The following is a 27920-nucleotide window of genomic DNA, read 5'->3' as shown; positions in this document are numbered from 1 at the left end:
AAGTAAATCTGGCCTTCAGCTATGTTAGATAACAGAGAAAAAAAAGAAAAATTGACACATTTATCCATCTATTATCCATTATCTATATATCCACTTATCCTTCAGTGAGAGGTGGGTACACCTTCGACAGGTTGCCAGTCTATCATAGGGCTGACACATACAGACAGACATCTTATCTCATCTCTGATGGGCAGTTTAGAACTATTTGCTCCTATTAAACAAACTGGATCACCTGGAGGAAAAAATCCATACATATGCTAGTTCAGTAGATTCTAACCAAAATCTTTTTGCTGTAACACAACATTAACCACTTTACCTAAACAATTTTATATGTGTATAATATCCTCTTCTCTTCTTTGTTGGGGCATGTTTGTACAGTCAACCCTGTCAGTGTAATGAAGAAATGTGATGTATTACAGCATCAATTCACAAAATGTTGATGCAAAACATATCAGCAAAATGTCGACAATGGCAACACAATATCCACTCATTGTGACTACAGGATTATAAACATTTTTTATAGACATTTTTTATAGTTTAAAAGTATAGTTAAATATAGTTAAAAGTTGACAGAAACATGAACATGACACGTTTACTGAACTGACCTTTAACCAAAACCAGTTTCTCCCTAACCTTGCCCAAAGTGTTTTTACACATAAATCTAACCACACACAGGATTCATAATGTCAATCCCAAATTCTGCACTTTGAATGGTCACAACCCACCCCTCCCTATGACTCCTTTGAGAAACAAACACTAGCACAGTTCTGTCACTCCTTGCCTATTAATATAATGCAGCAATTGCATTTCTCACACAACATATTTGACAAGATAAATTACTGTATAAACTACTATATTGTACTGTATAAATGTAATCTCTGATTACAGGTACAATTTCAGTATGAGTATCTCAATAGTCACTGCTCCTTTGCACTAACTTAGAAGCCAAACATGGAGCAGATACTTATTATTTTCCCTACCAAAGGCTACTTTTTAGCACAGCCTATCAATAACCACTATTAATTTACTTCTACTGTGAAATTAAAATTGGTGCCTGTCAGCCTCTGTCAGAGTGAGCTCAACTTTCTATCTTTCTAAAAATTGCCCTGTTTGGTTTTAATGGGTTTTTTTTCACAATCTGTTCTAAAGAGAACCTGTTGCTTGCTTTCTGTCAAGTGGTTTCCTGCAATCTTTGGTCATTTCTATTGTACTGCTTGTAATTGGACAGCAGTAATCTTTCTGCAAAAGCTGCACAGTGTGCCTACTAGGCATCAGACCTCCTTAAGCTAATGGCTAATATAGCCGAGGTGCTCCGCCGAGTGCTTTTAGACGGTCATTTGTGCCGGCTGCCACCCGGTACTTTAATGGCTCTCTTATTAGTCCTCCAGTGACGCTATACTTTGACTGATGCTGTGCTGGATTTATGGCCACCGCCTCAGACCACTGATGGCGGGTGTTGATGATGATAGTGATTGTTTTTCATTTATCTAGAGTAATTTGTGATGATTATGACTTCTTTATAATCACTCATTTGGGTAATTTAGATTGACATTATAATATATAGATTGTAACCATGTCGGGTTATTATCTTACACTTTGTGTAAATGTCTACATTTTGTTAAATCCGCTGTGTATTCTGTACTGGCTGTGTAATGATCAAGTTTCTCACCAGGAATCTATATAGTATTGATTTTTTTTATTCACTTCTGCTCTGTTCTCAAATTGTTCTTTGGATGCTGACACATTACTGTTAACAATGCTGTAATGAGCACACACACAGACACACACAGTCTGAGAAGTGGGTTGAGTGGGAATCAGCAGAAAGTTGATAAAAACCCACACACCAGTAGTTGCCTTCATTTGTTGTGACAAAAGAAGCAGAGTTTCAGGCTGCCAGTACACTCTGATTTTACAGTTTGAAATAGCAAAAAAAGAGACAATTGTTTTATTAGAAAAACAGGCCTTTGGATCAGGAAACCAAGATAAACATTTTAAACCAACATTAGTTGTTTTTTTTTCTTATCAGCTGTAATTTTAAGAAAAAGTAGTAATTTGATTTAAAAGAAAGAGAAAAAAGTAGTATTTTAATGTTGTAGTATCATATTTCTAATCGAAGCATCTGTTGGTGGACGGATTCAAAAATACTGTATCACTTTATTTGAGAATGTTTAAATAAACTTTCCAAGCTGAGTCTTAATCAAGTCAATTATGTTCACTTCAGCATCAAAGAAAAAATATGCCCAGAAATTACTGAGAAGTTGGAGTTTATTATACCATTAACTTATATTTTACACAACAAGCAGAAATAGCTTTTTAATTGTGGGTTTTCAAGGCATAATGTAATATATACACAAGCTAGAAAGTAATAATCCAGTGAACTATAAAGCCAATGAGGTAATGGTTAATTTGATTATAATTTGACAGTAAACTTCTTTCCACCCCTGGCCATCTTTAAAGCAGTCACACAGTACCAGCTAGTAATTCAAAAGCATTTTGTCACCCACAGTCTGCCTAATATAGTTATCCATGATGAAAATGTTCAATTACCTGTGCTAGCAGTTCCCCTGGTTATATGCAACAAGCTGATTATCCCTAGCCCACAACATTTTCAGTGAATCCCCAGCCAGCTGCAACAGTGTCTGCAGCTGAGGATTTGGAAAACATAATGATATTATGCTAATGTAGAGATATTGCTGGATTGACATTTCTACTGATTGGGATTAGTGCTCCTATCCATATCCCCACCCATACAGCAATAGTTGAAGGTCTCTCTGTCACCAGAACATGCTTTTAAGATTGCTGGTGTCAGGGGTAATTTGTGGTGTTACTCAAGTGGGCTTGTTTCAATGCAATTAGTTTATTTTCTTTGTGTAATGAGTGCATGCCCTGAGCTGTCTTCCTTCTGCAGACAGTTGGAAACATGGCAATTCCCAAATTCAGGGACAGACAGCTTCTTTGGTCTGTTGATTAGATTTTTTTCTTCTTTTTAAATTAAGATCTGTGACTAGGATAATCACAAGATTGTAAAGTTTACACATATCACATAAAAAGGAGAGGCTTCTAACAGTTCACGTATTAAGATATCTTTGCATTCACTAGTTTGTGAAATATCACTTGCTTTCATTATTAACAAATAATGTATTCATGTCTGATTGTGTTATTTGATCTGCCAGTTTCTACTCTGCTGCTTTAGATTTGTGTTGTTATTATTTAAAGAGACACTGAGTAACTTTCTTAACATAAACATAAACATAAAAGTACAACTATATAAAAGTACCATACAATATCAGCACAGGATGAAGGGTCAGTATTTTACTTCCCTACATTCCAAGTACTAAATGTACTAATCTTGGTTTGTCTTGGTTTAGTGTGTTAGCATGCTAAGTGTCACAGTGCAGGCCCATGCCCTTGAGAGAGTAGGTTGAACTTTGAACAAACATACACAACATTGTCAAATTCTTTAGTTTATGCCATCAAGCATTTACTATGGTGTTTGCTTTAAGTGTTTAGTTAGGCTAACTTACCTTCACACCGCTCTTATTGGCACCGTAGTCAAGTCTTTATGCTACATTCAAGTGTGTTCAGTTACACAAATGTTTGCTGTCCATGTGCTCCACTTCATATCCCAACTGCCAAACAGGAAGTGGGAGACTCCAGAGGGCTTTATGGTAGGGGGAACCCAGACAGTACCAGGTGTGTTGGGAGTACACACAGGAGATTCTAAAATCTGTTGGGGCCCTAGGCAGAAATTCCCAGGAGGCCCCTCCAACCAGCATTCATCACCATTATCTAACTGTAAAGGAAGGAATCTGTATGTATGTATGTCCTTTGCTTATCTCGACAAAGTTCATCCAATCAAATTCACATTTGGCAGGTGTATTGCTAAGGACCCAAGGAAGTGCAGTGTCAAGTGCAAAGTTGTAAATAATTCCTGTTTTAATTGATACGTTTGTCAATTGATACATATATACGCGGTTCTTGAGAAATAATAAGCAATCGGCCTGTTCCGAACAGGCATAATTTGGATGGGCACTGTACTAGTGTTATAAAAAAATCAGACACCAATGAAAAATGTACAAAATCTATTTAATTTTTTTAAAATTTCAAATGTTCACATTAGTAGAATTTTGAAAATACAAATATAAAGAATATGAAAAACCTTGTAATTTTCAAAACCAGAACAATAAAAACCTAAATAAATAACTAAATAACTTCAACGTTGTCACATTGTAAATAACCTACATAATAAGGGCAGTGCTCATCAACACATAAAGCACTAACCCTATAAATGCTGCTTATGGGCCTTGGCTAGTGCAAATGCTGCCACTATGACCTCACATCAAAAGACCTTTGAAAATTACACTCTATTGTAAAAGAGCTAGTGTTCACATTACTAGAATTTAATAACTCGGCACAATATAAATATATAGAACAATAAAATATTGTAAATATCTTTAAATAAAAAGCAATTTAAACATAGTACAAAATATATATCTTAAAATTGTATAGTTTTCTTAGGGAACTAAACCCACATTATAAGGCCAGGGCTCATCAACACCTTTTAAGCACTGATTCTACAAATGCTACTTACGGGTCTTGGCTAGTGTAAATGGTGCCACTATGTCCTCCACATCCAAATACCATCACACATTGCACTCATGAAAATGTCTCCTGGGATGAGGTTGACCTGAGATAGGTTTTGATGAGTTTAAAGCTGAGAAGCTTCCCTCTCCAGAGACAACAGTGGCTGAAAGAGTTGATAGCAGATGAAGGGCATTGCTGACGTTCCCATAGAGATCCAGAAGCTGGTCCTTGTAAATGTAATCAAGCATTTCTCTTGGGGAGGAAGATACGTGATCAGGAAAGGCATGGACAGCAGCCTTGATCTCCACAACCACATCCAGAATCTACGTTGTGTAGTGTTTTCTCCAGTTTCTTTCAGTTGTATGGAAGTTTGCCACTCTGAATAGCCTGACACATATTTTCTTTTGAGAACAGAAAACCATATAGCATAGCATATAGCACATAAACATCTTCCAGTTTTTAAAATCTGTCATTCAAGTTGTTGAGGGCTGTGTCCACTAGGGGCAGAAAAAACTCTGTTTAAGTGCTCATCTGGAGTGGATTGCGTTTCTTCTCTGCCCTCATACAGGAACTGCCCGATTGTTTCCTGCTGTCTTTTTTTCAGAAATGTCCTGTCAATCTCTAGGTTTCCTGCTATCTCTCTAACATCAGTCTGAGCAGCAACAAATCCATTTTCTTTGAAATTGTCCAGATATACTGTCACTCGGCTTCTTTCTCTTGTAAGTGTTTCAAGAGAAATACTGGGGCTCTGGAGATCTTGCTGACACGATGATCTGATACAATATGTTGCACCAGATTGCAGTGCACAGTACAAAACTCCATGCCATGAGTTCACCCTTTATGCTAGTTGCTGTGGACATTGTCTCTGAGTCCTTCTTTTGCACTGAGAGGGTTTGGAGAGCAGACAATGATTGTATGATCTTTGGCAGGTAGTTCAATCCTGTCAATCCTGACCTCCCATCTGGTCACTGACAAAGATTTTACTGTTAAGTGCTTAACATTTTCTTGTAAAACTGCCCAGCGTTGCACAGAGGAGCTAAAAAGATTGTACAATCTCTGGAGAACACCAAAGGAGATGGAGACTACTGAAGATTTGGCTGCATCTGCTACAACCAGATTAAGAGTGTGAGTGTGCTGCATGGGATACACATGGCCTTATTCTTGCTTGAACCACTCGTCTATGTCCCATCATGTTGCTCCCATTATCGTAGGATTGTCCACGGCAGTCTACAATGTTCAAGTTGAGCTTGTCCAACTTCTCCAGAAGTGTGTCACACTTTTCTAGTGGTGTCTTGAATATCAACAAATCCTATGAAATGTTTAGAGATAGATGCACCAACTGATGGCTTGCAGTTCATCACTCTAATATGTGGCTAATGGCGGGAGTACAGTCCATTATGATGGAAAAGTACTTTGCTTTTTACACCTTTCTGACTGTCATCTTCAATTGTTTTGTCTCCAATTAGTGCTATGGTTTCATTTTTGAATTTTACTGCTGAGGTAGTGCACCTTTGTTTCTTTGTTTTGAATCCTCCTCATGGCTGGATCAAATGATGCCATCAGTTCATCTGTGATAGGAAATTGCGATTATGTGGGGCTTATAGGACATTTGTATGCCCCCTCAAAGCATGGCTCCTTTCAGCTAGGTGACATATTATAGTATTACCCCTCTCCAGTCCTGCACCTCAAGGTGCATCAAATTCTGGTTGATCTGATCAATGGCTATCTTAGTTTTGAGCCTTGTCTGGAGTTCATGCCAACTTGTCATATTGGTAATGTGTGTCTTTGAATATTCATGTTCCCTTAAATAACTAGCTAGGTTCTTACAATTTCTAAATCCCCCTTTGGTAAGTGCATTGTCCAGTTTTCCAAAAAGTTTGTGTGTAAAATTGAAGACTGAGTCTGTGTTAACTGAATACAAAAGCTATGTCTGCTATATCTTTTCCTCATTTTTCATGACCATTTCATAGTTTTCCTTTGTGAATCTATGTGGATTTTTCTCTGAATTCTGGGGGGAAACAATATCTTTGACCTGTATAGGTCCTCTTGTTATTGCACACTGTTCAGTATGGCCTAGGACACTTGGCCATTGTGTAGGGTCTTCTAATGTGGTCAAACCTTTTGTAGTGGTGGTGATACTGCTGCATGAGGTAGGGGGTGACATGTCATCTTCATGATGGGCAGGTGTTGCTGTCTTGCTGGAGGTGGATGTTGACAGAACTGACAAGACAAAAAAACAAAGAATCTTTAGAGGGCATGGCATATGTTATGAATTAAAGTGAAATTTATTGAACTCACAGTTATCAGTATCAACATTTGGAGGGGGCACTTTATGCTTCTCTTTTGCTGCTGTCAGAAACTTAAGGGTTCATGATGAGTGATAAAGTGATATAGTAAATGATACTTATTATAGAAGCATGTTAATAAAGTCAATTAGAATTCCTCAAGTCCAACTTTTTTCCTCCTTGCACATAGCTTTCATTATTCATATCTTTCATTGCATTCATAGCTTAGCTCAGGCACAACTTTCATCAGTTACAGTCTATTGTCTAGCTTTTTTCCCCTCCAAATCTCACTCCATTACATTTTGTGCCCTCAATAATGGCAATTACCAGCGTTCCATATGAAAGGTCTTCTCTAGGAATGGCAGAGACAACACTAATTTCAGTAACATTGATCAAGTTGAATGGTTATGAAGTTTCAATACTGCACTAGCTTATTCGCTTTCTTTCAGCCTGTTAATTAGCAAGTTAAGTGCAGGACTCAACTTGGTCACGGCCAGCGGAGCTCTGAGTGTGGGTCCAGTAGCATGTTAGCCTTTATTTACCTCAACTGCAGAGGGTACCAGGCCTTTATTAGAAGCAGGCTTACATTAGAGAGAGGCCTTTATTTCTAATACCCTCTGTTTGATAAGTATATTTGCTCATACTTTAGTATGAAGCCTGCTTGTTTCCTTATCAGATTCCGGTTTCTCTGTTAAATTTTTATTACTGCATTACTGGTAATCTACTTACTCTGACATGCAGAACAATATTTCTAGTGCCTGAGTTCCACCCAGATTATTTGGCAGTTCACCACTTAGCTGTAGCATGCAGGTAGCGTGCTCATGGATGTGTGCTAGCCAGCTTAGCCAAGTTACCTCGGTTACCCATGCTCATGTAGCGTCGCTGCAGTCATTATTATTAAAAATGCACTGTTTTCCCCGTATTTAAACAATATCGCATCTCCTCTGTCCCCCTCCCCTCTCTGTGATGGTTGGCTAGAAGGCTTCGCATGTACTCATAGAGCTGGAGCAGACCTGCCAACACTCCCGTCTTCTGCTGTGCTCCCATTTTGTTGTTTCTCCCGGGTAACTCCCGTAATTTGCATGGCTGTCAACCTTTATTATGAATAATCATCATACACACAGATCCATAAGTTTTGTGGATTTGTCTGACATTACCCAAGTTGCCAGTTCCACTATTAAACACAATCTACACGCACAATCCACACAGAACATACAATTTCAACCCATCTGTCACCACAACCCGATTCAAGGGGCATGTGCACAGCTGTTCTCTGCGCAGGCAGTCTTTCCTCCTGTCCTCTGTCCTCCTCCCTCTGCTGCTGATGTGATTCACTGCCTGCAGGTACTGCTGGTAGCCAGCAGCTAAGTCACAAGTATTTGCCAAATTTCAAGATACATGGCAAACTCAGATAGTTAGGCTACATCCAGACAGCTTTTGTTTAATTAGCTTAACCAGCACGCTGTGGATGAGACACTGTGGGCAAAGTGTTGAAAATATCGCATTTCTACATGTTTATGATAGTTGAACAGGTGGTTTGATAAAGTGCTTATTGGCTTTTTACTCACAATGGTTTTGTTGAACTTAGAGTAACAACATTTGTCAAGTAAGACGTTATCTTTCACTTCACCCCCAGCCCCGCCCCACAAAAAAAAAAAAAAATTCCCATATTTTGAAACCTAAATGTTGGCAAGTATGAGCTGAAGTTGCATCCAGGTAACTACTATTTATGCTGAACTGGCAGGCACCTTATATAACAAGCACGAGGAGTTTATCCACCCTTGTTTTTCCCCGGCCTGTTTTTGGGGCCAGCCCTTATTTGTTTGCGTCGACCACGCCCCTTTTAACTGACTACCGTCTTTTATTTGAGGAAATACTGTATTCATGGTTTTGGAGATTAGTTTTTTAATGTACCCCAAATAATAAGTTAGTCAATGTTTCCTATGTTAGGATACTTTGAATAACAGATAGACATTGTCTGTTTAGTTTTTAATTAGAAATGTTATTGAGATTATTTGATTGTCATCTAACTTTGCTTTGTCTGGAGAGGAAGTGCTCCCTGTATAAAAGGCAGGGATAGAAGCTCCACAAGTTGTTGTTTTTTTTTTTTTTTTTAAGTTTGCTCAGTTCTGGTGCAGACCTGCTGCAAGCAGCATTTGCTAGCTGCCCCTAGCCATGAGCCTAGCTTAGGTTTTCTTTTGGTTTACTGATCAGTCTCTTTATGTTTTTTGACAAGTTTTTTTTGTTTTGTTTTGTTTTGATTTTATAGTTTTTTTCACCACCACATACCAAAACCAGCTTGAACTGCTTTTGTTTATGTGGTGTCTTCTAAAAGTAAGCATACATCAGGTAAAGATTATTCCTGGCTCTACTTGTCCTTCCTCCACCACTCGTCAAATTCTTACACCAAAGTTTACTTAGTAGGATGGAACACAATGTACAACTGATGCTGATGAGAATGCCATGAGTTTTTGCAGGTATTTAGTTATAAACCTTGATATTAGACAAAGTGAAATTTGACCTAATGATTGTGCAAGATGAAAAGTCAGGGGATCACTAACATGTATACAGTTCAAAGTTCCTGGTCTCTGATCCTTTCATCCCTGTGTAACGTTAGGAGCACCACAATGATGTTCCCACCATTGTCTTGTCTCAGGCCGTATGATATTAAAAAGAAATAATTACAGGTGATGTTGTAGCCACAGAGGCCCTACATCAGGTCCAACACCACCTGACTGGTGTGTGTTTGTGTGTGGGTGTGTTACTTTACGAATTAGGAGAGATTGTGAGTGAGGACATGCTGTACATTTGTAGGTGGTATATCATGTCCATTCAGAGAAAATATCTTGTGATTCATGTTCTTTATAGGAAATAAGTCAAGGACATTGACCTTCATAATGAAGAATCAATCATTTTTAGTATAAAAATAGAAAAACTACTAACTGACCTGAATATCACATAGTAGTCAGGCTAAACAAACTCCTTCAGAGTGATGGCTGGTCTGCTGAGCATACTTTATGTTAACAATGTCAATTACAGTTTGCTGTAATTCAGTCTCATTAGGGAGATGATGAGTTTTATCTAGGTCAGTACGGGTCAGACTTATTTACTTGTACATTTCTTCCTCTCTTTTCTTTTTCCACAGGCACCCATAAATTTATGACGGAGGGGGAGCATCTTGAGCTGACAGCCGTCACCAAAGAGCAGTCAGGATCGTATGAGTGCATTGCTTCTAATGACATCTCAACCCCTGATGTCAGGACAGTGCAAGTCACCATCAACTGTAAGAGCCAATACTATCACATTCACAGCTGAACCATGTGGGGGGGGGGGCATAATGACCAAGACTTATAGAGGACATAAAAAAAGCCAATAGCCGTTTCTTGGATATATCCTCAAATAAACCCCGACCATGTGAAGCTTAACCTCAATATTGTGTCACTTCACATATACTGTCGGAATATGATGCTAAATGTTTCATTTTGTCATGTGTTTTATAGATCCTCCCTTCATTTCTAAGGCGAGGAGTACGGGTACTGCAGTTGGACAAAAAGGAGTCCTGCAATGCGAAGCCTCTGCTGTCCCGAGGGCAGATTTTGAGTGGTACAAAGAAGACCGCAGGCAAGTTTCTCCTCAGAGTGCTGTGATTTTACAGGCCTGGGTTTGTTTGAAGTCACTATTACAGACATCCATTCTGCTGTAGGGTGTGGACTTACTTTATTTGAAATAAGCCGGACTGGATCATCTGTGTTAATAAGCAATGGCTTTTTACACATATCCTTGTTTAAAGTAAGGTTGTGCTTTTGATGTAATGAGATAATTCTTCAAGCCCCTGCATTTTTCTTCTCTCCATGGGCAAAGTATCCAGTTTTAATAGCATTATGGAGGGGAAAAAAAAAAAAAAAACGTCTTTCAGATCATTTGCAAAGCAGGCCTGGTCACCAAAGGCAACTATTATTATTTTTACACTGTAATTGGTTTATGTCAGTGGGGTGCAGGGTGTTGGAGGTTTAGAGGATATTATGGCATAATGCAGTACTTTCCAACTGAAGGCTGCAGAATGGAAAGATGTTTATAAGCAGCCCCAAAGCTGGTAAGCTGATATAAACATAGGCTATGTTGCACTGTTAAATGGTCCCTGAGGGTGACAGCAGCATTGCTCATCAGTCCCCAAAAGACAAAATCAGTCCTCAAGAACAAAAAAGATGGAGGACGCTGATAAAATAAATGACTAACATCCACAGATGTGAAATAAGGCAATGAAAAAGTGGCAGAGGAATATGGAATGCAATGAGTGAAACAGATGAGTGTTACATTCTCAGGTTGCTGTGCGCTGAGGGATGCAGTGCACAAATACATGTATTTGAATAACGCAAAGCTGTATTTAGAGTGTTTTGGCTTTTATTTTTATAGCCTGCAGGTATAAAATGTATTTCTTACTTCATGCAGATATAAACTTTAAGAATGAGTGCTAGATTTGATAAAAGGTCTAAACAAACAGACGTATGGCCTCTCAAAGGATTCAAGAAAAGCACAGTTGCTTTTCCTCGCTGCTCACTGGGAAAAGCATTGAAAGCTACTCCCTTCTTTGTTACAGGCTCTTCAATGGAATAAATGGGGTTAAGATAGAGAATCAAGGTAAACAGTCAATGCTCGTCTTTTTCAACGTCTCGGAAGAAGACTATGGGAACTACACGTGTGTTGCCATGAACACCATGGGAATCACTAATGCCAGCATAATCCTTTATGGTAAGAACTGAAGCGCTTAATTCACACTGATGAGAATTAAAGTGATAATTATGTTTAAATTATTGTAATTTATTTCCAAATACACTATTTTTAGTGGCTAGTTCATTGCATGCTAGCAGCTACACACATTAAAAAAAATCAATACTGACATGGAGGTCACCCACTATATGATATTCACTGATTAACCTTTTCATTTCTAACAGTCGCTAGTTTCCATGGCGATTGCAGCACTGTAAAGCTCCTGTTTGGCTCATGAAATAAGCCACATGAGCATTTGGATTCCAGCTAATCACTGTTCATTTTGAATTACAGCAATGGTTCCAGCATTGATTTCAACCATAACCCATGCTAACCAGATGATGGAGTGTGTTTTGCACGGTTCTCCTGCAGGTCCTGGTGCGATGCACAATGTCAATGGGGCAGCTGTATTGCCTCGTTGCTCTGTATGCCTCCTGCTGACGGTCACCTTACTCTACCTGCTGAAGTTCTGATGTGAAATGTGACAACCTTCGAGCTTCTCTCAGCATTGAACAGCAAGAACAGACTATTAGTCTATGAGAAGAATGGAAATCCAAGAGCGCCAGTGGTTCACCCTTCGTTTTCTTTCTTTTTCTTTCTGGCTTTGCGTTGGAGTCTGTTCTCTGTTGGCTCGCCAAGAGTAAGAGGCATCAATCCGAGAAAGGGAAAAATTTGAATCATGCACTAAATTGATGATGGTAGAACTACTGAGTTTGTGTCTCCCCAAACCTTTTTGTATGTGAAAAGGGAAAAAGAAAAAATAAATGTAACTGTTGATAGTTGACTGTTTATTGCCCAATATTGAAGTGTACATTCAGATTATTATTATTGTGTCACGTCCTGTTCAATATCTGTACAATACCATTACGCTTTTTTAAGTAAATGACAAAAAAGGAAAAAATGCAATGTGATTGTTGAATTTTACTGTATTTTTACAGTTGTATGCAAAACAGAATAACAGATCCTTCACGAGAAACAGTTCAGAATAATAAATAGTACACCATGATTTCTCAGGCAAAGTCCTACAGCATAGTGCATCCAAATTTTTATTTCCATCGTAGTGTGTGTAGAAAATGTACAAATGTGTACAGACTATTCCTGCACTGTTGTTTTTCAGAATGCATACACTTATCAAATGGCATTTTTGAAACTCCTAATCACAGTGTCATAGCAGCTTCATGGCATATTCATACTGGATACCGAGAATCTGGAAATCATTAAAGCATTGGTTAGTGTGTGGTCTGATGAGCAACATGACGCTGGACTGACGTCTTACTACGTGCTGCTGTTAATTGGGGAAAGTAAATTTTAATTTGTAAAACATTTTCCACAAACATCTGATGGCATTTTGGGCTTGCCTTGTTTCACTGTTGCAACTAGTATAACTCGCTTGGAGTATAACGCTGATGGTAAATTATCAAGTAGTCCCAAAAATGTAAACATATTTGATGTTAGTTTCTCAGGCAGCCACCGTGATCCTCAATTTCCCCTGGTCCAGCAGTGGACCTTTATGCAATATCTGGACTCACAGAGACAAACAGCTTGCAGCTTATCACAAATCATATTTGTTTGTTTGTTTGTTTTCTATTGATCTGCAATTGTAAAATAGATGCTCCAGTACTTAATAATAAATGGTAAGCTTATATAAAATATCTATGAAAATGCCTAAAGCCACTACTAAGTATTCTCTACCAATAAGTGAGAACTTGCATAGCCTATAGGTAAAGCTAGTTAAAGGACCATGCTGGTGTTTTTTGTTTGTTTTTTTTTGTTTTTTTACAGATTTTATCTTATGTACTAGAATCATTCCAGAAACTTGTGGTAAGTACTGTACAGGCAATTATTGAATTCCATTCATATTTATTGATTTGTTTTTGTCTATTAACTTTATTGTTGTTAAAGTTAAGTAATCTTTGTGTGGTAATGCAAATGAAAAGTATACACTGCACTACCACTACCATGCTTCAACAGCGTAACTCTAGCAACAATAACAGCATGTTCATTGTAAAGGCTTACTTTCTTTATTTTAAGTTTGTTTTAGAGTTGTAATGGGTTTAGATGTGCAAAAACAGTGGCATGTTCCTTCAATTAGCTTCTTCACATATTCAATTAATAAACTGATATTAGGATCAAGGTTTACACTCAAACATACTCTACCAGTCAACCAGAAAATGTGTTCGATCACCCATTTTGATGTTTTCTACTGAAAATTCTGGCACGCAGCTCCAGTCCACATGCAAGCCACAGATGACACGAGCGAGAATATTTCATAAAAGGATAGTCAAATCAACTTGAATGAATGCTCTGTGAAGCTGCTATGAAGCTTTTTTCAGGTGTTATGAAAGCACGCTTTTAACCTGGTTTGCCCCTGAGATAAACGGCAGACACTGTTCTCAAGACTACAGGAGTGTTTGCTGTGTTCTGTGGTTGGTGGATGCATTTTCAAGGGAAATTTTTTAGTCTGCATTGGACAGAAATTTCCAGTAAGGAAAATATATTTACAGCACAAGTGATTGATAATGTGATGTTCTGCTATTGTCCAGTACACTCCTGTGCATACCTATGAGTAAGAAGCGTGTTGACGACAAAACAACGGGGATGAGATTGATGTACGTGGGAATGCTTTTGTTGTACTCACATGTTAAGTAATGTGCTTGTGACGATGGTGAACCAGTGAGCTGCAGACTATGTCACAGGATGTGATTTCACTTTTTTGGGGGGGAGGGGGGCTGCAAAAAATACAGACAGGTGAAATTCAGATGCCTGCAAACTAAAGTTAAGGGTTATTGTCACCCTTCTCATCCCAGATAGATGAACATGAAAAATATTGATGTCAATGAGCTTGAATTAATTTGTTTCAAATCCCTATTAAAAGAGAACTGGTACTAGAATTTACTTACAGTAAGGTGTATTTTTGCATATGCCACCATGAACAAAAAGTTGTAGAGTATTATTTTTATTATTTTTATTTTTTACTTTTTTTTAATGATTTAAGGATTTTAGTTATATGTATTCCACATGATCTATAATCCTCTTTAAGGCATCATTCTCTGGGCATTTTAAAGTTTGCAGTATTCACAATTCACTTGTCAATTACAATGTTTAATTTTTTTTTTTTTGAACTGTTGATTTTACTATGTATGATCCCATTGACGGCTGCATTGTTGACTTGTTTGATATGTTTTCTGACCTTACTGGAGGTTAAGCATACAGTAGTCACTATTGTGGTATATAGTCATCGTATCATTTGATTGAGAGATTGCAAAATTGTCCATAAACTGGTTAAATGTGAAATCAAGTTGCCAGTCATTTCTTCTGAATATGACACCGTACATCACTGTCATCCTTAAGATCTATATTTTACTATTAACATTGGATCAGATGACTTTGTCAAATGCAAAAGGTGTACCTTGTGGGGATGAGTTATCACAGACTCTCAGCTCTATAGAGTTTTAGTATCTTTGAGTTAATTGTTTTTACTTCAAAGTTTTATTGAAACCACTGCATGGCATGCCCAGCACCAAACAGCAGACAGATAAAGTTAGCCTCTAGCTGATGAGCACTGGAGTCGGTGGAGACCAAAACTGAGCTACAAAGAGGGTGATTATTGGACTTTCATCAGGTGGACACAAACACAACGAAAATGAAAGATAATATTGCTCTGTGTCTGCTTGATGTGTAAATTGTTTAGTCAATCTATTTATAGAGCACATTTAAAGTCCACCTGAAATTAAATTGGCTTTGATTGTCAACTGCTACATACATATCTGCTCTGTAAATTAGTTGTCCAGTGTTCTCCATTGAGAAAAAAATCAGAAACCAACAGGGAGAGTTTCATGATGGCATCTCCTGGTTTTGCATTAATTTGACAGAATACTGTCAGGTATCAGTCTATGTAGATTGAAAACTTGTCAATCAATCAAATCCTTGCATAAAGCAATAATGTGGCATTCTATCATCAGTAGATCAGACGATCATACTGAGCCTGATCACATCCTGCAACACAACACAAGAGCCACAGGCTATGAACAACAACCTACATTAGCTTTCCTGCTAAAATCTCCTTCTTATCTAACTTACAAACATGTACACACATCTTGTCCTGCATCTTAGTTTGTTGAATGAGCCACCAAACAAATACTCACCAAGGAAAAGTGCACCACTGACATCAGTTTGCAGTTTGGACCCGATAAATGCTGGTGTGGTTCTTACTCTTCAATACCACTGCTGACAACAAAACAGGTTTTGAGAAAAGTGCATTTACAATCAATGAATTGCAAGGAAAGATGGGGTAAATAACTGTAACAGAACACATTAAAGCAGCTAAGTCAAACTAATAATTAAGGGGACTCAAACACAGTTATAAAAATGGATCTCAGGTAATAGATGGGGAGACCTGACAGTAATGGCAAACTGTTCCACAGTCTGGGAGAACACAGTGGAAAAGACAATCAGTGAGGAGTAATCAATCAGCACTTCTGAGGGGTCTGGACAGAATAGGGACTAAGACAGACAAGGAGAATTAAGTAAGTAGGTAAACTTGTGCCAGTCCACATAGTGATTTAAAAGGAAAAATAAAAGAATACCAAAATCAATTCTATATTTGACTGTTAACCAGTGAAAGGAGGACTGTACAAAGGAAACCTGCTCTCACCTCTTCACCACTAGGTGAGACTGGGATGACTTACCCCCACATAAAGAGATTTACAGTTGTCAACATGTGGCAAAATAAAAGCATGTAAGACAGTCTCCTGATCTCCAAAAGAGAGAGGAAGTATTATTTTTTTCTACTACAAATTCTACTACTAGAGACTGAGTTTCTTCCTTTGTCAAATTTTGGAGCAGAATTAAAAGTGACATCTTCAAATGGATATTTGGAGATAGATGACCAATACAATTTCTACACCACTAGTAGAATTTGTGGGGCAAATAAAGACAATCTCTCCCTTACTCTCATTAAGCTGGAGAAAATTTTGACCACCCAGTATTTGACATCCTCCAGACAATTGAAAGAGACTGAAGATCATGTGCTTTACCAAGATTCATGGGAATCTACAGAGGCATGTCAGCAGCATAGCAAAGATAAGGGATGTTGTATTCTCTAAACAGATCCCTGTGGGACCATATAGAGCAAATAAATTTGGGCCAAAAATGGAACCTTGGATTACTCCATGAAAAATACACATTTGCCTTAACAACTTAATGTTATACTATAGGAGTTGTAGTTTTATTTGGAAAATTGCAATGAAAGGTATTATGGCAAGTTGAATGGACTACGTAACGATGGTGAAAAATGGCAATGTGTGATGATTTTACTTCTAGAAGATTAGTTGAAACCTAAGATAAAACTAATCAATTTTCCCGAGGTCTAAAGTAAGAGTCAGAGAATATGACACCAAGCTCTTGATCATCAGAAGCGTATGACCAGCAGAAAGGTATTCTTAGTCTATTTTATTGTGACAATGGCGCAATGTCCTCAACTGAGCCTGATGATGGCTCCGTGTGTCCTCGGCTGATTCAGCTCAGCTTGTCCTCCCGTCCTCCCTCCAAAGGAGAGATAACAAAGGGAGCCAGTTTGGACCTCTACAATATGTCACTGTTGTTGTGTGAGCAGTAAAGCAAACTGATATTTTAAAGAAAAGATTATTTGAAAGTGTTGATAATTGACAGGTATGATATAAAGACAAAGACATTTTGCTAACAGACACGAGCTGTGTTCAAATCTGTAACAATGTGCATTAGTCTTAACCAGTCCATTATAATGCAAATTAAATCCTTTAGAGCATTTATCTGTAAAAGTAAATGAACTTTGTAGATCTACATTAAGTCTAGCCATAAAAGGCAACTATTTCTATTCTCTGAATTCCTCTCTGCACTACCTCTGCACACCAGTAGCACCAGAGTTACCTCTCTACTCCCCCTATTCTTAATAAATAGCGATATTCAGTGTCACTGCTGTCAGCACTGATAGAGATTCATACAGTCTTAGCACAATAACATCAATATCTGCCTGTGTTAGATCCTGGGCTCCTTCCAGTATAACCTCGTTATCAGAGCAAAGCTACAAAAATGCAGCACGAGTTTGGTAACTGTGGTGTCAGTCAAGCTGCCTGTTACCTCTCTGTGTCTTTAGATGAATGACAGGAGATGCACTCTGCTGACAGATCTGTGAGATATTCATGCAAATTCATGCTTCAAGGTTGCGAGTGTGAGAATACCTTTCTTACAGCTTTGTTTATTATAAGCCACTAATGTGATGACATTGCTGGGCCTTCCCACCATAATAAGGATGTTTTGTTATATTACCGTAATGAAATGAGGAACATAGCCGGTCGTTGTACAGTACGAGCAACAGCGAAATGAAATCTAAATTCTGAGTTTCAAGACGATTCTTTCCGTTCAGGCAAAGTTAAACCAACTTGTCTTCTGAGAATGTTCTTGCCAGGAAAGCTTTTTAAACTTTATGACAGCATGATGAGCCTGAAGTGCTAACCTGCCAGTGGTCTCACAGCATGATGAACACCAACAGTGTTCCAATTACAAGAGATAACTCTATTGCTTCTCTGAAGAGGGAATCAAAGTCTCTTTTTTTGTCTTTAGCTCAGACCAAAGTCAGCAGGGAAGAAGGAACAAAAGTGATTTTGCTTTTGGAGATAACCAGTCCAATATAATAAAATAACATCCTTTTGAGTAGCCTTTATATTCAGTCCAAGTCTTGTAAAAATGTTCTCATGAGGGTTGATGATATCAGTGTATTTTCTGGCAGCATGCAGTAATATTTAACTTTGTTTATACTTTTTTTTTAAAAAAAAAAAAAAGAAATAACTGCATTAGAATGCTGTTTCATCTCTCACAATCTCCATTTACCTTTGTTACATGACATTACACCTCAGGTAAAAGAATCTTTCAGATAAAACAAATACAATCAGGACTGTTTTGTGTAGACTGGTTTAAAATAAGGTGAAGTACTTGCTTGTAGGAATAAATATGCTTTACATTACAAAACGACTTCAAAATTACCTCAGTGATTGATACAAATGTTCTCCTCGCATCAGTCAAGAGACATTTATTCCTTTTGGTCTTCAAATTAAAATTCAAGAGAGGAGAGAAGCTATAAATGGCAGTGATTAGGGCTAACAGCTATTAAAAAAAACATACCAGCAGTCTGCCTTCCTGTAACTTTCCCTGATGACTCAGAGGCATGATGATCACGTTACTCACAGTCTGGTTCTACACATGACTATTCCATTCCATGAAAACATGTTATCATCAGTAGAAAGTACCACCATATACCAATCTTTTTTCCCATCATATTTAGACAAAAGAAGCCAAGTGTTCAATCACTGATTGCTACAAAGACAACAGGGCTGCTGAAGGTACCCCAGCATTAGACTTCACACACAGTGCTGAAGGAACATTTGATGCTAAATATCCTAATGTTAAAAGTCAGTTGTTGTTTTTTTCATTTATGAAAATCATTACAACAAAACACTTTGCAAACAAGAAAAAGCACCACCAGTAAAATGAAGAAATCAGCCACTGTCTGTAATAAAGGTGAAAGGAAGGCTGGTGAATAGCATAGCCGTCCTTCTTGTCTTTCTTTGTTCAAACAAAACTGAGTATCTGAGTTCTTACCCACTTGTACTTTTCTCTACTTTTAAGTAGTATAAAAATATTTTTGGCAGCCACTCTGCCTTCCTTTACAACTTGCTCTTAAAAAAAAAGTTTATCTGCTTTTTCATTATTTTCTAACCTTGCATTTTTCTTCTATTTTTCGTAACCAAATATTCTCCAACATATATGATCAACAAGACATCTTGCATACATAAAGGTAGTTATTATTCTAATAAGCCATAGTCACCATCAAAATAAAGCACTTCACATTCATCTGCCTGTATTTCAACGTACAAACATGCATTCACCCTGTCAAATCAAATGAATGCATTTTTGTTACTTGTTATTTGGTTTCACAGGGCTGCTTTCAAATGAGATGAAACCATGTTTGCACTTTGAAGATGAGCCAGTGAATTGCAGGACTTTATTTGTGAAGAAAACAAGAATATGATGATGTGTTTCTTGGCTTTGTGATGAAGCACTTATGGGCATAATTTCAAGTGTGTGTGTGTGTGGGCGCAGCTGGCTAAATGCAAAGACAGGTCAAGGCCAGAGCTGGAGGGGAGGGGAGGGGAGAGGAGGGGATGGATCAGAGGCACATACAACTGCTGAGGTCCCCAGTCAACTGTATGGCTAATCTCTGCCTGTAGGAGACTAAATCATCTCCATATCAGGGAAAGTGTACACATAGCTGCAGTGATATACATTCTGTTCCATCACCTACATGAGCTCATGATATTGTCTTTGTCTATTTTCTTACACTCACATGAGCAGGGCATTATGTGAAGTCATGCAGGCCAGAATGGGCACCGGACCGCTCCATCCGAAAGTCCTTCACCCACGCCTGAGGACAGAAAGATTAGGTCCAATTGATCTCCCCACGATGTACTTTTACTCTTGTTTTGCTCACACCAACATCTCCCAGTTTTCCCAGATCACCAACATTGGCTTTTCAATAAAAAAATCAGACATTGCTGTCTCTGATATGAAGATGTGACCAGCTTCAGGTTGTCAGTCTGTAAAACCTGCCTCATCCTGCTTTAAAGAAAGTAATATGAGTGTTTTTTCTGCCTTGTATTACCATGAAGACATCCACACTCATGAGATTCTCCTCCAACTGTTCTCTTGGGAGTCATAGGCTCCTACTGTTTTTAAAAACTCAAACAGCTTGAAGAGATACAGTACAGTGCTAACAAAAATTATCCACTGAATGAGACAACTGGGAGTTTCTCCTAATGTGACTTTATACACTGTCATGGTAACTCCATCAAAATTTAGTTTATTCACGCCACATTTTTTTGGCTTCACCAGCTAAACACCTTACACCGTCTGTCCATTTCATTTTTCCTCTACACTGCCAACACAAGTATGGGACAGTGTGTAGAGAAATTAAAATATTTCAAATTAAATGCCTCGATTAGACTCATGGTGAAGTCATGTTAGGGAAAATCACCATAGTTGTCTCATTTAAAGTGATGGATTACAAAGTTAAAAGTTTATCTGTGCGTACTGTTATTAAGAAGCTTTTAAAAACATTATACTTCTGGTTCTTCATTGGTGATGGATGAAAAAAAAGAAAGTAACATCAATGTTATTTTTTAAGGAGGTGCTAACCAATCTAAGAAATTATTTTGAGTGGGTTTTCATGTCTGATATGGGTCTTAATACTTATTCTTAGAGGCTTCTTCACTCTAACAAAAAATAATTTGTGAGGAAAACATTCAATTTTTTTCTTGGAAGCTTTTGAAGTTTTTCTTGCATTAAAATATCAGAAAAAGATGTATAGAACAAACTTTCAACAGCCTCAATGCATAAATAAAAGTCCTGTGTTAGCTTAAAAAAAAACAAATTTGGCATTTTGAATATAGACATCAGTCACATCACATCATACTTTTTTTCTGATTGAATGTTTAAATGAGCGTGTCGGACACTTTGAGGCTCATTCTACTGTCTGGTGAAGAACAGATGTCATTCTCGGTCAGCGCCCCCTTAAACCCTCCCTGCTCAGAGATGTCATATAAATACACTCGGATCCCTGCCCTTGACTGTGCTCTCATCTTCAGGTGGAACAACAATATCAGTCAATGCCAGCAGCTTGCTGGCACATTCATTTCTCTGGGTTTTGAGCAGAGTATCCCTTGATACCTGCAGGGAAAGAGGGATCACCTCCATCCTCCGAGGCTGCGAGAGGGGAGGTCGCCGTCTGCTGTGATCTAACCGGACGCTGCAGTTTCATAAACAGGATAAACACAGTAGGCGGATCTGAGAGGTCCTAGCCCAGTCATTTGAGGTGAGGCTCTACAAATGAGAAATATGACTATGGCGGGTTTGAACAGAGAAATAATGTTGATTGATAATTGTTGATAATTATTTTGTTTCAGCAGTTTTATGATCTTTTAAGGTAAAAAAGAAAATCAAACCAGTTTTCATCACATATGAAAGAGAATTGATCCACTCTTTCACAATTATAATATGGAACTTTCCAAATATTAACATCACATATTATATGTATTTATGTAAGTCACTATTCAACTTGACAGAATAAATCATCTATGATGGTTCTATTCAATGTTAGAGTTCATGTAAATCCAGATTTCTCCTGTATAATGAATTAAAAATGAGCAGAATCTCCTCCAGTGTCAGTCTACTATTAAAGTCACAATGTCATACTATTCTCTGCTTTTGATTGATCATTGATTTATGCCTGTGTGCTTTGAGCATCGGGGTAGATCTATGTTGCTCTGCCCCTGGGGAGTTGTGGGTACCCACAGCCTGCACGGTGTTCATTTACAGTGCTCTCAGAAAGTTTTTAACCCTCTGGATGGATTCATTCTAGATGAATTTGTCAGCAATCTACACAAATTCAAAAGGTGGAAACCTGTATTTAGACAGTTTTTGTTAAATTATTGAAACTGAAATCCAGAAGTATTTCATTTAAAAAAAAATCCAATCCCCTGACTCATTACTTTATGGAAGCATTTTTTGGCAGCTAGTTCAGCTTCAAGGCCTCTTGGAAATATGTGCTACAGCACAGCACATCTTGATTTGGGATTTTCTCCCATTCTCCCTCACAGATTCTTTCAACCTCGATCGAGCTGGACTGGGGGGGCATTTGTGAGCAGTTATCTTCAAGTCATTCCACAAATTCTCAATAGGAAGTCTGGGCTTTGACCAGGGCTTCTCAGAAACACACTATTGTCTGAAGGCCTTCCAGTTTTAATTTGGCTTGGGGTCAGTCTTCTGTTTTACAGCCTCACCCAGATGTGTGTCTGTGTGTCTCCACAATCCTATCTCTGACTGTATATATTTCCTTCTAATTCAGGCTCAGTCATTTGAATGTGAGTCAGCCATCTCAAGGACATTCAAAAGATTTTGGATGCAATTAGGAGTGACACTGCAGAGAAGCCAAATACTTGCAGACTGAACCACTTTGAGCCTTTCATTTTTAATTAATTTCTGGGAAAAAAATGTGGACTGTAGATCTGTGACGAAAAAAATTCTTTCTGTTTTGATTTCAGCGTTAGCAGAACAAAATACAGGAATGCTGGATTTCCTGTAAGTAACTATTTCACTTAAGTCAAATCAGAATCTACATATGGGCTTCATATGTAGCATGTTCAGGTTGCTGATATACTAGTATTCTATAGTAAAGGCTAGACATAAAAGGCAGATATCTGGTCAGAGAATACATCTGGATCTGAATGTGTAGATTAAGGTTGGGTTAACAGTCATAATTTCAACATAGTCATAGTCATGGTTGTTATTATAACCCTGACTATATCCTGGTTTCAGAAACCTGGATATGGCCTTACCCTGGTTTTGTGCTCCAGAAGAAAGCAGGATACTGTGGCATGTAAACACCTTACCCAGGTTTCTGAACATTCTTTGTTGGTAGAGGTATGAGAGGCTGTGATGTTGAGGAACCAAGACACAACCGGACACAGCTGCTCAGAAACCTGGAGTCATGTATACAAGGACATAAATAACCGGGTTTTTCATCTTCCATGTGAATGGCACATCCATAATATGACTCAAAACCAGGATAATCGTGTGCATGTAAACACACTTGGTGATGTGTAAGGTACAGATTTCATTTTAAAAGGACCGTTGCCATGGTTTTTCATGTTTCAGACCGTTACTACTACAAATCACACTTACTTTAAATTACAGCTAACTATTTTACAGATTATGCTGTTGTGTTTTAGATTTTTGGATGTATTTTTTCTGCCATTTTATTCTTTTCCTTATGATTCCTATTAGCAGACTAAATAAATGGAACTCAAAGCATAATCACAGATTGTTTTGACAAAACCCTGGATTAACCTGCAATGATACTGTAGCTCAGACACAACAATGCAGGCTCATGAAAAATTACACAACTCAAGTAAGTTTCAAGTCTGCCATTTGACTTTCACCCTATGGGGAAATGTGGGAAAAATATAGAAATATAACTCTATAGCACGCATTTGAAAATGAAAATAAAGATTTTCAAAACTCCTATAAAAAAACTGCTATATGCAGGAAGTGTTTTCCAGAGGCAGAAAGACCAGATACGAGAGAAATAACCTGACAAGCTTTGATGCAACATAGTACGGAAGAAAAGTACAATCATAACAAAACAGTCTGAAAAATAGGCTATTCCATGATATTTAAATACAGAGACAGTGTTAGCTGACCTGATGCTGAGTGGAAGGTTGTACCAGAACAGAGGATCCAGTACAGCAAAAGCACAATTATCATAACCTGGACTTCAGAACAGCTATAACTGAAAAACCCAAGCTGGTGGATCTGAACGGTGAATACGGTGAAGAACAAATAGCCAACAGAAATGTCAGCTATACATAATGTGTAGTTAAAGACCTAACACTTACAAAAACATGAGCATGGCTCTTTAAAGACAGATGATTATCACCGTAATAAATTTTAAAAAGCAGCAAAGCCATTTGGCAGCCCAGATGTTCATGCCTGCCTACGGAGGCAATCATGTTGGTACAAGGACTGTAGATTAAATTTACTGTACCTCAGACTGTGTTGGGTGGTTTCTTAATTATTTTATATTCATGCTGATTTTTTTTTGCCCACTGAGCCATTTGTAACAGGCGACTCCTGTTAAATAGATGTAACAGGTCAGGAGAACTGCATATCCTGCAAACTGTGAATATTCGCTTTGACAGCTATGTCTCACTTTGGTTTCAAGATGAAAGCGAGGAATTAGCTGTTTTTTTTCTACGCCGATCACCTAGCTCTAGAAACCTACATTTAAAGCTTTATTTGGGTATATATAATGTTTGTAGGTGCATAAAAGTACACAATTTCTTAACAGGGATGCAGAGGGTGTAGAGAAATGGTATTGAAGAGGGCAAAAAGGCGAGGCGAGGTGCTGGCAAGGTGGTGAGTCTGTGTGCTTGTCTCATGCAGAGGTGGGCAGCAGGGATGGGCTGCTTGTCCAACAGAGAAGGCAGGGGAGACAGTGCTGTGAAGCTGTGAATGTGTTGCCAAGGAGCCGCTCGAATAACCAGGCTGTGAAGAACAGAGAGAGGAGGAGGAGAGAGAAAGCCAGAAAGGCATAGGAGAGCCTTCATGTGTGCCGCAAAGGAGGTGCTGGAGGAGGGGAGGAGTGTGTGTGTGTGAGTGTGTGAGCGTGTGGCAGGGGGAAGAGCCAAACTGGTAGCTGACATCCGGGCTTGGTGTGAGAGATTATGGGGAATGGACACTCTCTGGAGCAGGCATCTGCTGAGGAGCTGGACTCGTCCTGGCAGCAGACATCGATGGTGGGACACTCTTGGAGGCTTTACAGCAGTCAAACAGGGACGGTGAGCAGAAGCCATATAAGAGAAGTAGCTGACTGACACAAGGCAGGCATGGTGCAGATTAAATACTTCAGCAAGAGGAATGCGATTGGAGGATAACATTAGGGATGAGGGACAGTGATTGGTTGAAGGTTTTCCAATGCAGCTCACAAACACTGAAGGCCTACTGTAACTCAGTAATGTTATTAACCATGTTACATGAGATTCTTCTTATTTCCACATTTAGCAGTTACGGAGCAACATTATCATTCATTTGGAGTCGTGTTTCTGTCCGCTTGGTGAATGTTAAGTCCAATATTCACTCTGTTTTAGCTCTGTTTTTGCTCTCTACCAACTCCTGAGGGAAATATCTGGCTCTTTAGCTGCTAAATGCTCCACTATGTTCACCAGATAGTCTACAGCTAACTGTGTCTGATTGCCGTTTGATGCTGAGCAGGTAGTGTAGAGTAGCTTTTTAGAGCTTTTTCTCTGAAAACAGCTGCCTGCTGCGGCTGAAATGATGCTATGAGAGCGCTGAGAGTGAACCAGAACAGTAAAGTTGCAGGCAGACAGCTAAACAATGAGCTGAAACTCACTTTAAAGCTATGTAAAGTCATGAATATTGATTATAGCTGCTTTAAAGTGTTAAACATAGCTGGTTGGTCAAATCAGGTTAAAATTTATTGAGTTAAAGCTGAATTTATTTCATTTATTTAAAGGGTAAGTTCAGAAAAAAATGAGCTGCGTCTTTAAAAAAGTCTGAATTGGATTGTATTGAGTTGGAGTAAAAAATCTAAGATATCCCAAAACCTGGACAAATAAAACCAAAACCATCTGCATGGCTACATACAAACAAAGTATAGTTTCCTCCCATTTTCTCATTTCTCACCTTTACTTTCATGAATATTCACTTGATTGGACCCGTATTTCTTCAGTGTGATCATTATCTTAAACTCTGTTTGCTTCTAAAATATTTGAAGTGTGAGCAGAGGGATGTGATGAGGCAGACTCAGGGGTTTGATGCATGCATACTGCGATTTTTCACACATCTGCACTGTGTTTGCTGAACTTAACACTCCTCCCGTTGCAGAGGTGTTGTATTCCCAACGTTCCATTCCTGTGACGATAACACCTCCTTTTCCACTCCTCCTCAAAATTGATTAGATGTCATATTGGCCAACAGGAACGAGAGGGTATGCACTCATGAATTCACATATGAATCACAGATGCACTGCAGGCCTGGCGCAGTATGTATGTGTACTTACATTCCAGGTACACTATCAGCAATGACACACATGACTAGGTACGGTATATGCAACATCTCTCTGGTTATAGAGAAGACTAGTCTTGCATTTTATGCGAGCAGTGTTAAATTATGGACTGACAAGAAACACAGACTGTTGCTGTGAACTTCATCTACATGTTTAAGACAAGATGTTCTTCTAGTTGAATTCCAGTCCATGTTAGGAGTTAAAGGACAGATTCACAATTATTCAAGTCTATCTTCAAACAACAGTCAGGAGCCCAAATGAACACTGAAATAGTTTTTTCTTGTCATAAGCATTTCTCCTGTTCATACTGGCCAAAGATCCCTTGCACTTACATTGTAAGTGATGGGAAACAAAATCCACAGTCCTCCTTCTGTGCCAAAACGTTACTTAAAATGTAACGTAATGTAATGTTTATCTAAAGCAATTCGCTAATATGCAGCTCGGCCAAAATGAGTCAAATCAAGTAGATATCTTTCAATGTGAATCTTTTTAGTAACAAAGTCTCTCTTTTTGTTACTATACTTCCACCACAGCTCAACAGGGAAACACTGTGCAAAGAAACACAAAGAGGGAATTTGATGCCTAGAGACTGTAAATGTGGCAGATATCCACTTGATATGACTAACTCAGATTGCTGAAGCCTCATATAAGCTTCACATCAACTTGTGTGGAAACACTGTGGATTTTGTCCCCCATCATTTACATTGAAAGCACATTTGAAGGGGATCTTTTAATAGTCAGTATGAACAGGAAGAATGATTACAGCGAGGAAAACCTCTTTTACTGTTCATATGGACACTTGAATGCTGTTTTAAGACACACTTGAAAATTTGTGAACCTGCCCTTTAATTCTTAGTTGTGCTTATTGAGTAATTAACCATTTCTTATTGTGTGATTTAATGAGGGTCCAGTCCATTTTAAGAACTTGATTTACATTAAAGCGTTGAGGTTCCTGTCTTAAAACTTAAAATAATAATAAACTTTATTTGTATAGCACCTTTTGAAACATAGTTATCAAGTGCTTCACAACACCAAAATAAAGGGCAGAATCCAATAAAATGTTAATGTCATGTTCCTTGGGGACAAAAAGGACCAGATCTTAGAGATTCTGCATAACTGGGTATAACAAGACTGGACAATTATTTTAACATGCTGATTAAAATTAAGGTTATTATCAAAAGTGACACAAAGAGTTCTGCAACTAGAGGTGAAACTGGTGGAGCATGAACCGAGGCATGGTGAGATGTGATTACATGTGGTGTCTGGGCCTGTGATAATGACCTCAGATTTATCTGTATTCAGTTAAAGGAAATTATTCAATAGCCAGGTTTGAACTACTGGTGGGGTCAAAAGAGAAATAAAGCTGTATGTCATCTGCATAAAAGTGGAAATTAATACTATGTCTGCAGATTATTTGTCCTAGAGGTAAGATTTTGTGGAAGATCTACAATCACCAATAGCAACATTAAAAGTATTATTTCAGAGATATGAGCAAAACCAGTCTAACGCAGTGCCAGCGATACTAGAGAAACACTTTTTGAGATGCTCAATTAAAATTGAAAGATCTACGGAATCAAAGGCTGTGGTGAGATCCAAAAGGATTGAAATAT

General features: G+C 38.3%; 1 protein-coding gene across 2 annotated transcripts in view; it reads left to right on the top strand.

Annotated features, from left to right (window-relative positions):
• The window catches only part of opcml (opioid binding protein/cell adhesion molecule-like), a 348322-nt gene extending 333392 nt beyond the window's left edge, over nt 1-14930 (top strand). For both annotated transcript variants that reach the window (XM_067607289.1, XM_067607288.1), the window contains 4 exons: nt 10015-10152; nt 10370-10490; nt 11467-11618; nt 12009-14930. In XM_067607289.1, coding sequence (XP_067463390.1) covers nt 10015-10152; nt 10370-10490; nt 11467-11618; nt 12009-12109 — 512 coding nt within the window. In that variant the 3' untranslated portion in view covers nt 12110-14930. The remainder of the gene's footprint in view (nt 1-10014; nt 10153-10369; nt 10491-11466; nt 11619-12008) is intronic.
• The last annotated feature ends 12990 nt before the right edge of the window (nt 14931-27920 follow it).

The sequence above is a fragment of the Thunnus thynnus genome, chromosome 13 (assembly GCF_963924715.1).
Source record: "Thunnus thynnus chromosome 13, fThuThy2.1, whole genome shotgun sequence".
Lineage (NCBI taxonomy): Eukaryota > Metazoa > Chordata > Actinopteri > Scombriformes > Scombridae > Thunnus > Thunnus thynnus.
The sequence above is the reverse complement of the archived record's forward strand: the minus strand, read 5'-3'. Positions and strand labels throughout refer to the sequence as shown.